This window comes from Lissotriton vulgaris, chromosome 1_1, assembly GCF_964263255.1.
Source record: "Lissotriton vulgaris chromosome 1_1, aLisVul1.2, whole genome shotgun sequence".
In the NCBI taxonomy this organism is placed as follows: Eukaryota; Metazoa; Chordata; class Amphibia; order Caudata; family Salamandridae; genus Lissotriton; species Lissotriton vulgaris.
This window is the reverse complement of record NC_141685.1, coordinates 2078312402-2078328208: the sequence shown is the minus strand read 5'-3', so window position 1 is coordinate 2078328208 and position 15807 is coordinate 2078312402. Positions and strand designations below refer to the sequence as shown.

The window sequence follows — 15807 nt, the reverse complement described above, 5'->3', positions numbered from 1 at the left end:
CGATCCTCACCAGTCTGTTTAACACCTTCTCAGAACCAGGGGCTATCCCCCAAGACCTCCTCCGGGCATCTCTCTCAGTCATCCCCAAACCAGGGAAAGACAAATCTAAATGCAGCTCGTACCGTCCCATCTCGCTACTGAACATCAACCTCAAACTGTACACGACCATTTTGGCGGCCCGCCTGAACCCCCACTTGCCAGGCCTCATAGACCCAGACCAGGCGGGATTCATACCGGACCGCCAGATGGTCGACCACACCAAACGAGTCACTCACCTTATTGAGAAGACCTCCCGAATCCCCGGGGAACGTATGCTACTGGCGCTTGACGCCGAAAAGGCATTCGACCGCATCCACTGGCCGTACCTAGAGATGGTCTTGAAGAAAATTGGCATCTGTGCGAAATTTAGAACCTTTATCTTTAACTGCTATACATTTCCTACAGCAGTGGTCAGAGTTAACGGCTACAGCTCCCGGAGCTTTCCCATCGAGAGGGGCACGAGGCAGGGCTGCCCTCTGTCGCCCCTGCTCTTTGCCCTTTATATGGAGCCACTACCCCAGAGGATCCGCCAAAACACCACTGTGACAGGGATAAAATTCGGTGGCTACACACATACCATTAGCCTTTACGCAGATGACGTCTTGCTCACACTTGACAACCCACGGACGGCCCTCCCCACAAGCCTTGTGGAACTAGAGAAATTCGCGGCTGATAAATCACTGGCCCTTGACCTTTCCCTGACACCCTCCACCAGGGAATACCTGCAGACCGCCTTTCCCCTCCAGTGGGCATCGGAGGCAGTGCCCTACCTAGGGATCCAATTGACCTCTACACTCCAGAAGAAGGTTCGCGGGGAGCTGGATCGGTGAAGAAGCCTTCCCCTCTCGTGGCTGGGCAGAATTGCGGCTGTCAAGATGACAATTCTACCTCAAATTCTGTACCTCTTCCGTGCATTGCTGCTTCAGCCACCCATGTGATGGCTCCGGCAAACGCAGGCAGATCTCACCCGCTTCATTTGGCAGGGCCGGAAGCCGAGGATGCGAAGGGCCCTGTCCATGCTTTCCCCTGAAGAAGGGGGGTTAGGAATACCGGACCTACGCAAGTATTTCCAAGCGGCGCAATTGCGTTATTTGGTAAAATGGAGCAGGTGGGAGTCTGAGAAACCCTGGTTATTCCAGGATCAAGCGATAGCGGGACGTCCACTTCAGGAAATCCCATTCCTTCACAAAGCAGCCCGACCGGCTAATCTCTACGCTTCATTCTTCACACGGGTCCCGTTGCAAGCGTGGGATGCCACTAACGTGGTACACGATCTCACCACCTTCCCATCATCGCTCACACCTCTAATCGACAACCCAGACTTCACCCCGGGCATGGCGAAGGGAGATTACGCCCACTGGCGGTCAGCAGGATGCCGCTGCCTCTGCCACATTTATGGTCCGGAGGGGGTGCTCCCCTTCCCCCTCTTCCGACAAGAATACAACTTCCCTGAAACGGAACGCATGCGTTACCTTCAGGTTTGCCATTGGGCCCTACAGCCACAGGTGAGGGAGACGGTCGATCGACTCTTCCGGCCGTACAAGAGATGGCTATTTTCTCGCACCTCGGACACCAAACTCATATCTGACATTTACAAATTCCTCCAACCACAATCAACCCATCTTTACAATATGGTAAGGGAGCGTTGGGAGAGAGAACTGGGCAGGACCCTGAGCCACAAAGAATGGAGCCAAATATCCTACCGAGCACGACACTCGGCATACCACTCAGGGCTGATTGAGACACTAACCAAGGTGACCACATACTGGTACTATACGCCAGAACGCATTAGTGAAATGGACAATAGCAAAGACAAGAACTGCTGGAGAGGTTGCGGACACTTGGGCACATTACTGCACATTCTATGGGACTGCCCCCTGATACAACCATATTGGACACAAGTGATTGATGACGTAGATACACACTTTCACACCGAATTGCCCCGCTTTCCTGCCTACATCATACTCAGGCTCCCCAATTGCTTAAAATACCCCCTACTCTCTCGAAGAGGACGCCAAATTGCCATCGCCCTCGGCTCAGCAATCCAAAACATCCTGATACACTGGCGCACTGCGACCATCCCTTCCACTACAGATTGGCTTCACCGGCTATGGGGGGTGTTGGGGATGGAGAAGATGTCCCTTACACTAGCCGGAGACACAGATCAATTTGAGGAGCTATGGCAACCATTCCGCACTCTACTGATCACAGAATTCAGAGAACTTACATGCCTACGGTACCTCCGCTTGTTACGCCTCATGACACCGGAGGGCGAGGTCTAATGCTGGAGGGAAAAGACGGGACTCCGAATTGAGGCCTGATGGGACGACACAGGGGGAGATAGACTTGAGCACTGGACGGGGGGGCGACGAGGGGGGGTTTGGAAAGTTGGGGGGAGGGAGTAAGGGTGTCTTCACCTGGATGGCACGTTGCACTCTTTCCTTACAGATCAACGCAGCAACAGATCTAATGAGGACTGGACTTTCATAAAGCTTTCCCCGTGCACTATCCGTACCTTTCTCATGTATATTATTGCTGCTGATGTTGTACGTTCTACCCTGTATGACTTGCCTTCCAGGTGCAGTTTTCCAATAAAAAGAGTTAAACCTAAAAGGCACATCAATATAATATTTTAAAACCTCCATTTTCTATTGAAAGTCCTATTTTTTCTCTTGGCTATACTAAAAGATTGTGGTCAGAATATGACACAGCCATATTGATATAGCAGCAGTGAACCATTACCAGAGATTTCGGGCCAGTGCCAAACCGGCGCAAGGACAGCTCGCAATACAACAGATAGTCCTTTCCATTTCGCATGGCGCTGCCTGGAAAACAAGCACCGCAATGGGAACAGCAAAAAAGTTCCAGCACGGCAAGGACGGTGACGTCCATGCCATGGTGGAAGTTTTTGGGGTATACAGACAAGGTGGCACATGTTGTGCCCCCCTGAATGTATTCCCATAGCGGGGGTGCATGGGACCCCCAATGCTCCTCCACCGCCGGACTTTCCATGGCAGGGCTTCCGCCATGAAATGGCTGTTGTTGGTGGAACTTGAAATATGCTCAGCGGGACTGCGCCAGTCCTGCTGAGCATGCTACATTATGGCGCTCCTACGCCGCTGCCAAAGAACGACTGTTGCCGGGAGCAGCTGGCGGTCTTCCGCGAGTGAGGCCCTTAGTGCCTCAGGGAAGCTTGGGTTTCAGATGTTCTGAGATTTGAGGGTTACACATCAAAGTGCTGAGTATGTTGGGAATTCTATTGTATGGATTTTATATGGAAATATGCATGTGAATTTTATATGATGTGGATATGGTATCAATGCTTACTATTTTGACTATTTGAAATGCTTTATTTAAATAGTGACACTCTCTCTTCCTTCAAACTTTCCTTCAAAGTAACTCAACGCCAATACACAATCAATGTTTCCTTACTGTTGGTGCTTAGTAAAATGTCTATTGAAATGTTAACAAACAGAAACAAAGGATGTATGATGTTATAATGCATGCATTTACATCGCATGCCTTTACAACGCATTTATTACAACGCAGTCCATTACAACGCATAGTGCTTTGGGGCGCTGGATAGTGAATAGTTTAATTTACTATTCCAACTCCAGTCCCCGTGGACACTAGGGAAGATTATTGGATAGTAATTTAACCTATTCCCTATCCTAGAGCGCCCCCCAGAGCAATGCGTTGTAATTGTTTGCGTTGTGATGGTTGCGCTGTAAAGGCTCTGCGATGTAAAAGTTGCGTTGTAAGTGTTGTTCACCGAAACAAACAGTGTTGTCAGTGCAATGTGGAGTCCCTTGCTTTCGAAAATCATTTGTCAATCATTGTCAAATAAATATTTTGTATCATTGTTAACTGAACCATAATTAATCAAAGATTATTGCAATAATTTCAACCTGTGTGATATTCTCCAGAATCCCAAAGTGTTCAAAATCATTAGTGAAGCTAAAAAGAAGAAGAATCTCTCCAAGTGACCATCCGCAAGAAATCCTGGAAACCAGCTCCCTGTTAATGGAGAAAAATGCAATCAGGTTAAAAGCCCGAGTCCAAGAAACTCCATAATTCAAATTTACCTGCGTTGTTTGTTGATGATTTCCAGCCTCTTAAGTGATCACATACATTATTTCATTAATAGCTAATGGGGTTGGCTGGTATTTCCTATTCATTTTGACATTTATTTTACATTTATTGCCTTTGGAAGGATGGAACGGGGAGTCAGCCTTACCAGAAATAAAACCAATGGAATATTTAGTATGCAAAGAGTTTTACAGATGGCACACTGACCTTCTGAATAAACCAATCAGCTTGTGTCAATGTCAGGATCCGAAAACCACAAACATCCAGTTGTGTCCCCCGTCCAGTACACTATACCAAGAATATAACCCGATTCCATAGTTGCCCTTGAAGATCAAACATTGCAGAAAAGATGATACACAAATGCCCAATAGCAGAATGATACTCTATTTTATTTCCTCATTCTTAGCTGTATTAATTGAATTTTTGTGTTCGACAAAGCAGGACAGCAATTGAAATCAAGGGAGTAAATGTAAAAAAAATGTAACTTGATACTTGTATAGCGCACTACTCACCCGCAAGGGTCTCAAGGCGCTTGTACGAATACCACTGTGGAACCCATCCTGGCTTTCCCTGTGAGGCGTCCACTCCTGGGCACCCCAAGGTGGAGGCCAGGCATCCTTAGCATTGTGGGGCCGTTGTGGAGATTAAGCAAGCTATTGCCCAGAGTTGCAGAGTGGGACTCCATGATTGGAATAGGCACCGAGGCGAGAATTATCAGGTCCGTGGAATTTTGAGCCCAAGGTCCCGGGCCCTGGTCCCGGGCCAGACCTCTACATCAGGGTCTGCCGCTCATAAGTAAGGGTCCTGGTAGCCAAACAATCATAACTCTTCACCAGTACACAGTGACAATCAAATAGGTGTTTTTGATAACTGACAGGAATCTGTGTCAAAGAGTCCCAGGGCAGACAGGGTTACATGACCCCTGTTGTAGTAACGGGGCTAGAAACTTCGCTTTCAGCAATGCAACAAATAGCACCTAATAAATCTCAGTCTGATCTGTCCTTTGTCTTATAAAATGAAAAAAACCCTTTGATACCCACACTACTAAATACTATGCACACATTTACAAATAATCATCTGCTCTGGTGGCACAGTGGACTTATACATCAGCTCTAGGAATCTGTGTTTGACCTGCTGGGCACAGGTTTGAATCCCAGAGGGTCCACTTAATCTTTTCTGAGGTATAAAAGATGAGTACAGTTGAGTAACAATAAACATCTGTAAGTTCACCACCAAGACACCCTCGAACATGAGCTTTATACAAATTTCAGGAGGATATCTGTATGGTGTTACCATTTAATGGGGCCTCACAAAGTAAATGGCTTCAATAGGTTGAAGACGGGGTCCCTTATCATAGTGCTGCACAGGCAAAGATTAGCTTACCTCAACCACTGCCTGAGCTTCCACCAACCCTCCAGGCTCCTGCAATCTGCCTTCCTCTCTCACCTACAAATCCTGCATTCACTGAAGCAACAGTACAGGACAGTCCAGACGACAGTCCTTCCACCATCCTGAGAAATCCTGGAACAGCTTCCCACTCAATCTATGGACTTCACCTTCTCTTCAGGAGTTAAGAAGAGGATTCAAGCCCTTGCTATTCAACTGAGGCTACCTAAACAGGTTGGATCTTAGTGCCTGGATACTCTCACGGGTGATTAGCTGCGCATTACAAAACCCACTTGATTCATTGAATGATTGAGCTGGCGTGGTGTGAAGAGCAGGCTGCGGATCACAGGCGGATGGGTTGGAGCTTTACGGTGGTGGTCCCTCACTCATGCTGGTGGATGAAGCGATAGCCTTGTGGTGGCTCTTGCTGATTTTTGGTGCGAGCAGCATGGCTCCGGTACAAACGGGCCCCTTACACGGTCATGAAGAGCCTAAAAGCTTGAATGTAAGAGCTCAAGAGCCACACTAGGTCCCTAGTAGAGTGGCACTACCTGTGTCCAGGGCCTGTAAATTAAATCCTACTAGTGGGCCACTTAAGTAGGACTCTGAACATGTCTCAGGCCTGCCACTGCAGCTTATGTGTGTCCAGTTTTAATCTGCCATTTTGACATGGCAGCATTTTACCAGGCTCAAGGCTTTCTTTTTAATACATATAAGTCACCCCTAAGGTAGGCCACGGAAAGCCCGAGGGGCGGGTGGAACAGTATTTAGGACATGCTGCAGATATTTTGATGTGAGCTGTCGGACTACAAATACAAGAAATTCCTTATCAGTTTTTAATACAATGCTATAAAACACAGAGTCATATGGAGACCTTCTGACCTCAGGAAATATTACACAAAGTGGTACATCTAGAAGTGGGCACCTTCCCACAAGAGGTACTAGGTACTAGGGAAATCTGGACATTGTTGAGAAAATTAGTGTACAGGTCACATTATAATACTTCCTTGCTGGTTCATTCAGAATAACTTCCGTGTAAGCACTGAAGAAGTCCTTTGGGACAAAAACACTTTGGCTACATGTGAATAGAGAAAGAATAGTTTTTTTAAACTAAAGAAGAATAATGTTAATAAAGAAATTTATTCTTTTGAAATAATACAGTAGAGTCTGTGCATTTTGACAAATAATTGTGTTCAAATACACTGGTTTGAATTTCAATCTGCGATATTCGCATATAAAGTAATTGTAGTGCTGAGCCATTTAATTCTGCAATTACTTAAAAGCTGGACATGTACCCCTCTGATAGGATAACATTGGAATTTCCTTATTACATTTTATATGTCTCATTTCCAAATGGGAACCGTTAACCACTTCATCTTTGGCGTGTCTGGAATTGCAATATAACATTTTAACCTATGGTGTAGTCGGATTTTAAATAACAGTTCTGAAAATGCCACTTTCAGAAAGTTAGCATCATCTTGCCTAAGCACTTTAGTCCCATCAGACAGTCTCTGAGGATCCTTGCAAAGCTCCACAAACCAGGATTGAAGGTACTTTGTTCACCTGCCCCAACTAGTAGCCAGCCTGCACTCCATTGTGATCAGCCTGAACTTGTGAATTTGTCCCAGTCTGGAGCAAACCTGTATCCACAGTGGGCGCTTTCTGCTTTTTGGTGCTATTTTAACTAAAATCTTTAAAATTGAATATCACAGGATCTACTGATTGGATGTTGGATATTGTGGTCTTGTTTTATTTACAAAATATAAGTCTATTTTCCTAACTTGGGGGCTGATTATGATGGAGGATTTTCTGCATCCTCCGGGCCGGCGGAAGTCACCGCCGGCCCGGAGGATGTGGAAAATCCCCTGCGGACCCACCAAAGACCTACCGCCACATTAGGATGGCTGGTGGGTCCTGGTTTCAGTCCGCCGCTTTTCCACCGTGGTTGACTTACAACCGCGGCGGAAAATCTGTAATGTGGCTGGCGGTGTCTATCAGACACCGCCAGCCACATTAGGATGGTGCAAAAGAGATGCCTTTCCACGTCGGCTTTTCCGCCGTGGAAAAGCATGTGTAACTTCACTGCGGGGGCCCTTTGCGGGCCCCCTGGGTGAAGGGAGGTGGTGGGGGGTGCACATGGGGGGTACCTATGGTATCTCCCTCCATTTGTATGCAGTAATCGGCAGGCACCGCACGGTGCCTGCCGCTTTCTGCATACAAATGCAATATATGCATTTTTACCATTGCGGCGGGTGCAGCTTGAAGCCGCACCCGCAGCAATGGTAAAAATAGAGGATGTGACCGCCAGGGTGGTGGTCACATCCTAATTTGACAAGAGGGAACTCCGCAGGCCATGCGGAGGTTCCCTCCTCCTCTATGGTCGCGGACGGATTCGAGTCCGTCAGCGATCATAATGAGCCCCTTGGTGTGGGATCCTTTTTGTATGGTGTTTTTCACTTTATTACTGTTTGAAGGTTTGCGCAAATACTTTTACATATTGCCTCTCAGTTAAGCCTTACTGCTCTGTGCTGAGCTATCAGAGGGTTGAGCACAGGTTAAATTAGGGTTGGCTTGTGGTTCACCTTGACAAGGATTGAGGTTGCAGCTTGACCAAGGCTCACTCCAGTCAACCAACATCCCAGTTTCTCACAGCATGGACAGCACTGTCTGCTAGTGAGTCAGTGAGGGATCCTTAGAATTTAAGGTTATTAGAAGAAGGCTTATAGTTTATAAGGAGAGGAAGAGTGGTGTGCGGTTGATTGAGTTGGAGTGGGATGTCTGCTACGTAAAGGTGGGAGATGTACACCTCCTCCACTGAGTTCAACTTGCTTAAACGCTCTTAGAAAGTAACATTTTCATCAAGGTTTTTGCAAAATTGAAAGTAACTTACATCTGTAGTTGGATGTGTGTACTCAAATAGTACAATAACTATGGCATGTCTGAGTGCTTCTCACAACTACTGGTAAAATAACCAATATGTTCTTGTAATAACGGAAATTTCTTAATTGTATCCCTATTAATTTCCTATCACAAATGATATATGGCCTGCTTTAGAGTATGGGGGAAAGGAGCGCTGTCCAACAGCAAGAGTCATACTGAAGGTTCACCTGCCTCATTTAGAGACTTCAGTATGTCAGTAGTGAAGACGACTTGGGCTCCACTGTTGACATTCACATCCAACAGCCCGATAGAGTAAGAACGGTCAGAAGTTTTGCCATTTCTTCACCTGCCCCATATAGAATGGTTGAACCAATGGCAAATTTTTACTTTCACTTATCGCCATACAAAACGTGGTGATAAGTGAAAATAAAAACATTTCAATGACAACCCCACGCCATTGGAGAAAACTCCCATTGTGCGGGTGGTTATTGCTTTTTAATTTTCAAAAAGAAAATCCTAGTTTGGAATTTTTGTTTGAAAATGAAGAAAGAAATTGAAAGAAAATTAATCATGTTTTCGGAGCCGTGCAGCACACTTACAATGCATTGACAGGAACCACAATGACGGCGGTTCCTGCCAATCTAAGAGGTGTCAGCTGGGGCAGTTGGCATCTCTAAATTCTGGAGAACAGTCACACCATCAGGGTGACAAAGTAAAATACTTTTTTGTTCTGATGGTGTAGCTACAAATCAGGCCAATAATTATTATGAATATGATTGGCAAAGGGAAGTAGAGAGTATGGGTGAATGGGGGCGGTTCTGGTTGAGAAGATGGATGTGAGTGAGGAAACATTTTTCTGTAATGTATCATTCATTATATGTATGTATGTATGTGTCTTGTAAAGCACACTGCTGCCCTGAGGCATCATGGCGCTGTAGACCGCTGGGGAACCCGTCCTGGCTATCCCTGTGAGATTGTCTATCTCCAAGGTGAAACCAGGCATCCCCGGCGAATATCGGGGGCCGTTGTAGAGATGAGGCAAGCTAATGCCCAGAGTTGCCGAGTGTGATCCCTGGTTAGAGTAGGCACAGAGGCGAGAATTATTGAGTCCACGACCCTGCAGCGTCAGGAATTGAACCCTGGTCCCGGGCCGTTCTCTGCTTCCGGGTCTGCCGCCTCTAACCAGTGAGCCACACCACTCCACATATGTACAACCATTGCATTTGAAAACCCTGTGTTTCCTCTCCAATGAACCATTGCTCTGCTGCTGTGTGATGGCCATTTAGAGTAAAGGAGTTATTTTCTTGGTGGTTAAATTTTTTCTATTTCTTATTTTGTATCTTATTTTTCATCAATCTACCTTTTGCAATAATATGTGGGGAACCCTTGATTTTATTCATACCCTTTTGTATGCATTTTGGTTATTCAATTCCATTCTTTTTTATTAAAAGGTTTGTGGACCTTTATTTTTATTTCTTTAATCTATTGCTCTTTAGTCATGGTGTTTCGCATATCGCCACATGCAACCTTGCAAATGGTTCTTTTTGAAGCACAGAACCCCTCTGAGTCCAGTCTTTCTTTTTTCACTGTGTGTAACCACTCTGAATTTGGTGATAAGAGAACTCCTTTGGACGTGACAATAAATCCGAATTTTGATCGTTCGTTTCAAATGCTATCTGAGGGTAAATTATTACACTATCAACAACTGAAATATAAAGGTCGTCATGTTGGGTAATCAGAATTAATCTCAAATAAGCTCTTACCTTTAGATGCTGCATAAGATGTTTGAATAATGAACGCTCCAACGAAACATCCGGCCCCATTAAAGAGAGTGAGAAAATGCATTGAAATTCCTCGTATTCTGCCTGGTACACGCCGGAAAGTGATCATTGCACCTTTGAAAAAAAATGAAAAATTAAAGTATTTGTAAATAGAATCTTGTGTAAATACAGTTAGTGCACCAAATACTTCTCCGAGTTTAAAGAATTTGCTAAATATATTTGGGCTGACTGAATTATATTGACCTGCAAACTTTATCTCGGTAAGTTTCTTTCTCTAACAGCTTAAAAACGTACATTAAGGACCTAATAAGAACCTATTCTAGTTTGCATTTGATCATGAGGGTTTCACGCAGAACCTAATTGTAATGCAAGAGCCCACTGATTAAATGGGAATCAAGTTAGAACCAGTGGTTAATTTGTAAAAAGAAAAAAGGAGGGGATACGTTCTTTTAATTACTATGTTCCAGTTGCGATGCAACAAGATGGCGCCTCAGTGCAATGCGACAATCCATGCGATGTGACAAGATGGCGTCTTTGATGTGATAACTTGGATATGATGCGTGCACGCCCGACAGCCTTGCGGCGAAATTAGGGGTTTCTTGAGCAGCGACAGGCTCTGCGATGCACTTCTCTGGTGATGCAACGGCAACCTCTGCGGCGTCAACACACTTCTCGGACGATACGACACGCTTCCTCGGTGATGCGACGGCAAACAGCTGGGAGGCGGCACGCTTCTTCAGGAATGCAATGGCAACAGCTGCGGCGGCAACATGCTTCTTCCTCGTTGCGTCGTGCTTTCAGCTCCCAGCGACACGCAGTCTCTAGAGGTCCTAAAACAACAGCAGGGACCTCTCTGCAGGTAGAATTCACAGCAAGGAAATTCAGGGGAGCTGGTGGTGAAGTCTTTGTCTCCCTGAGACTTCAGAACAGGAGGCAAGCCCAGCTTCAAGCCCTTGGAGATCTTCCTCAAGATGATAAAGTACACACAACGTTCCTTTTCTCCATTCCTTGGAAATAAGTAACCACTGCAGGCCAACCCCTAACAGTAACCAGCGCAGGGGCAGTCTCCTCCTTCAGCTTCCTTGGTTTCTCTCCTTGGCAAAATTTTGTTTTGATTCCCAGAATTGTTCTAAAGTTCTGGGGTCTGGGCCCCTCTTTTTATACATACAATTGATTTGTTCTCTGAAGGCAGAGAGTGTCTGTACCCAGCCCAAACCAGTTCTGTCCTCCCTGGTGCAGCTTCCTGACAGGAGGTGGAGACAGCATTGTTGAAAGCAGACCTGGCCCAGGTAGCTTAAAATAAATCTACTCCCCCTGCTCTCTGTTCAATGTAGGCTCAGCCAAGTGAAAGGAAATTTCCTCCCCCTACTCTGTATTCAACCCAGGTCCTATTCAGCCCAGCCCTGACTCATCAGACTGCTGGAGCCAAAGCCCTCTCCAGCCCACTGTCACTCACAAACCAGACATGTAATACACAAACCTAGCAGAGGCAAACTGGATGGTTAGGCAAGAAAATAACTACTTTCTAAAAATGGTATTTTCAAACACAGAATGTAAAAATCACCCACACTAAAAGATGTATTTTAACATTCTGAGTTCAGGCATACTAAACTCGCTTTTCTACCTTTTTCCCTGGCTCAGTTAGGATTATTAGATGTTATAATCAAACTGCCCATGCTGGCCTATGAGAACAGTTAGTTAGCCTTGCGATAGTGAAAAACGAAATTGGCTGTAATTCACTATCAGGACATGCCACACACACCAGGGCTTGTCCCACCTTTCACATACAATGCACACTGTCCATAGGTGTACCTTGGGCCTACCGTAGGGTGACTAACATGTAGAAAAGGGATGATTTAGGGACTGGCAAGTGGGTGCACTTGCCAAGTCGACAGGGCAGCCCCAGACTGCACACAGGCTCTGCAATGGCAGACCTGAACTATATTTTAGAAGCTGCTTCTGTGGGTGGCACAATCAGTGCTGCAAGCCCACCAGCAGCATTTGATTTACAGGCCCTGGGCACTCATGGAGCACTGTACTAGGGTCTGACAAGTAAATCAAATTAGCCAATCATGGAGTCACTAATCCATTACAGCAATTTACAGCAGAGAGCACTTGCACTTTGGCAGTGAACAGCAGTGGCAAAGTGCCCAAAGCATCTAGACCAGCAAAACATAGCAAAAACATATGGGGCAACAGCGAAAAAATGGAAAGGAGGCCCACGCCAATGGTGCCAGGTCTAGCAAAGGTGTTTTGCCCGACAAAATGTGCATAGACATAATTCTGGATGAAATAATCAAGCATACAAGCCACAGCTTTCCTGTTCTAAATGAATGAGTTGTCTTAAATTATTAATTGTTCAGAAATAATCGTGTGTAACAATTTGGTAGGAAGCCGGGTTCAGTTTAGTTAATGCTGACACTGTGAACAGTATTTTATGTCAACTTATTTGGTGGTATGTTTAATGACTGCTAATCTGAAGGGTAGCTGTATTGTTGTATGATGTTTTTATTGGATTAGAAGGCTCATATTGTCATTAAAATCTTAGTAATATTGAATTTATAGATAGGTATTGTATTGAGGTAATATAAATTTTATGGTCATGTTGTGTTCCCTAGCGAGTACCCCACCGACTCCATGTACGAGTTAAAAGTGCATGTAACTTCCCTCCTGTACCAGCTATGAAGACGCAAATACATTTGCGTCCAACGTTAACTTGTCCTCTTTCAGACCCACCATGAATGGGTTTGATGGTCCGTTCCTAAGTATGCTATGCCAACGTCTTTTTGAAGTATACTCCTACGTTTTGCAGCCTGGCTGAAAGTAGGCCCTGAATCTCTGCCATCGAGCCTCTTTTTCTGGCTTCTGACTGCGAGGGCCTCTGCCCAAGCAGCCCCCGTACCCGTGAACTCTGACTTACTTCTAGCGCGGCCCTCCGTGCTCAGCTCAGCCTGCTGCCTGCCAAGATTGACTATAACCTTCGAGTTATCTGTTTTCCTCCCCGAAGATACATTCCAGCCTGCTAGCTTCAGTAAACACCCTTCCTCAGCTACAGGGCTAAAGGGCCAACCTGTCTTTATGCAAGTAATTCATAGCCTCTGTTGCCATGCTTCCATGGAAGGCCCCATGCCCCACGCTTCTCCTCAGACATTCAGGCGCTTATACACGCACTCACAGCAAGTATAGAATAGCTTCTGCTCTAGAGACCTTCCTGCCCAGATAGCTTAGTTCCTAAACATCAGATATCAGATATGATAGAAGCACAAGTTGATCTGACATGCCAGACTTCTGTCTCTTTCCGCCAGTGTAAATGTCAAGTCCCCTGCACCCCGTCCATCACACGTCATGCAGCTGCGCGCGCATCCAAGCTCCCGATTTCTGCTGACATTGCAACATTCTGTTAGCACCACCCCTTGGTGCCACCCACTTGCGTCACCTATCAGTGACGTTTCTAGCACACACGCCTAGTTTACGCCTCTTGATGATGTACTAGCACCACGTGTATACTGTTATCTTGTCTTCTCTCAGCTGTTACGCCTCTTACATTGAACATTATGATGTAAATCAAGTATATAAGCTATGTATTGTCAATAAACGAGGGCGCGCTCATCTATCCCTTCTGACACCCTGTGTGGTGGTCAGAACATGATATCCTGATTCCTTTATGAGGAATAAAACCCTTAGAAACTCTTACACCACGGACTCTGTTTTCCTTCATTCCGATTGAGTTATTATTGATTAAGTACTTACCTGCATAGAAATTAAGAGAGTAAATTAATTATTTACATCATTTTGGCGCCCGAACAGGGACCCCTCCCCCACCTCACGCGCCGGAAGGTGCGTTGCAATCCGTGTCCCCTGCCATCAGTTAGACGGACAACACGTGTACTGGCAGGATTTCCTGCATCCCCCTCTGACACACGGAGGTGACGAAGACTGCGATCAGTGCCCAGACGAGGCGGTGAGGAGTGCGGAGGATCCCGACCAGAGCCCAGCCGAAGGAAGCAAGGTCCGAGGTGTGAAGAGGCCCACCAGTTTTCCGAAGTTTTCCGAAGTTTTCCGAAGTTTTCCGAAGTTTTCCGAAGTTTTCCGAAGTTCCGAGTCGAGTCCAGTCGAGTTTTCCGAGGCCTTCTGTTTTCCGTGCTTCCCGGTGAGTACCATTGCTGGGTCGTATCTAGACGGGTTTGGGTACGCAAGTCCGGTCTGCACTGTTTTTAGGCAGTGTATCTGTACTGTTTAGCAGTATATAAAGTATTCCGAATTTCTGCACTGTTACAGCAGTGTATCTGTATCGTTGAGCGGTACATTCAGAGTAAGGGGAAGTTAGCTATGTCTTTAAATGTTTCATGTAATTAATGTCGTGGTATGAATGTGATTGTTTTTTGTGCATTATTGTGTTCTTGTATAAATAGTTACGTTTGACATTAAGTATCAAGGATCAAGCATTCCAGTATCAAGTAGGCACAATGCCGTTTTTTAACAAATTAAAGCAGATAGGAACTAGGAAAGGGATGTTAGAGGAAGAGATTCCGATCCCCCCTAGGGACACTCCAGGTAATTTCATGTATAATAAGCATGGCATAGACGCCATCCTGTATCTAGAGTTATGGACCGATTATACCAAGCACTTAGAGGAAAGATACCGATGGCCAGTTAACGGAACATGGGATGCCGAGTGCATCATAAAAGTAGAAGAAATATTACGGAAAAAGAAAGCTAGACAATCTCAGAAAGACGCCATAGAATTTTGGCGTAAGGAATCACGTAAGCGTGCTGATAGAACACTCCGTAGAGAAGACAGGCTTAAAGAATCAGAAAAGGCCCAAGAAAATGAATTAGTTACTGAGGGAATTCGAGTAAAAGTAGAACAAATAGACCGTATCCTAAATAGCAAAGTGAACAACATGTATCTTTTGGCCGATGGTACCCCTGACGCCATTTCAGAAATACCGAAAAATTTGCCGTCACCATTAGTTCCAACTAAAGTAATGCATAAGACTACTAAAGACATATTCCTAAATTCATATCTCGAAGATGTAGCGCCAGCTTACACCAATCTGCCTGTTCGTGCCCTGCCTACTGACAGGGCCGGGGGTGGTACTGCCCCCCAAGATCACTCTCAGCCGACACCGAAAAAGACTAGTTCCGTTCCGCCAGCTCCGCCACTTCCCTCACCTAAAACTGATCTGCCGAAACCACTTCAATCAGATCCTACTAAAAGACAAATTCAGATACTGACTACACACAGAGATAATGCCCAAGTTTCCGCTTCAGGAGGTGCGACCGCGGGTCTCCAGACCCCGCCACCGACTCACAGATTAAATCTCAGAGGTCTGCAGAGTCCTCTTACGCACAGATCCCCCCGTTCTTCTAATTCATCCCGTCTTGATGCACTAAAAGAAAATATGTCAGTTTGTAGATATGATCCAGAACCTGGACAGGACGACTTAATGGTATTAGCGTCTTTACGGTTAAGATCTGCTACTGATAGTTTGTTATGTTATGCAGGAATGAAGGAGCACCTAGATAGAATATATGAGTTCGTTCAAACGGGAAAGGACCCCGACAGTATTAAGGATGCCCTGGAGAAACAGAAAGTTACCATGCAAGCACTGATACTACGATTTTTCAT

The 15807-nt window shown here is 45.6% G+C and overlaps 1 protein-coding gene across 1 annotated transcript in view; it reads right to left on the bottom strand.

Annotated features, from left to right (window-relative positions):
• Positions 1-15807, bottom strand: part of SLC15A5 (solute carrier family 15 member 5) — a 394335-nt gene that overhangs the window by 31805 nt on the left and 346723 nt on the right. Inside the window, exons 7-8 of the mRNA XM_086938942.1 lie at positions 10158-10289; positions 3948-4056 (exon numbers count right to left, since the gene is read on the bottom strand). Of these exons, the coding sequence (XP_086795068.1) occupies positions 3948-4056; positions 10158-10289 (241 nt within the window). The remainder of the gene's footprint in view (positions 1-3947; positions 4057-10157; positions 10290-15807) is intronic.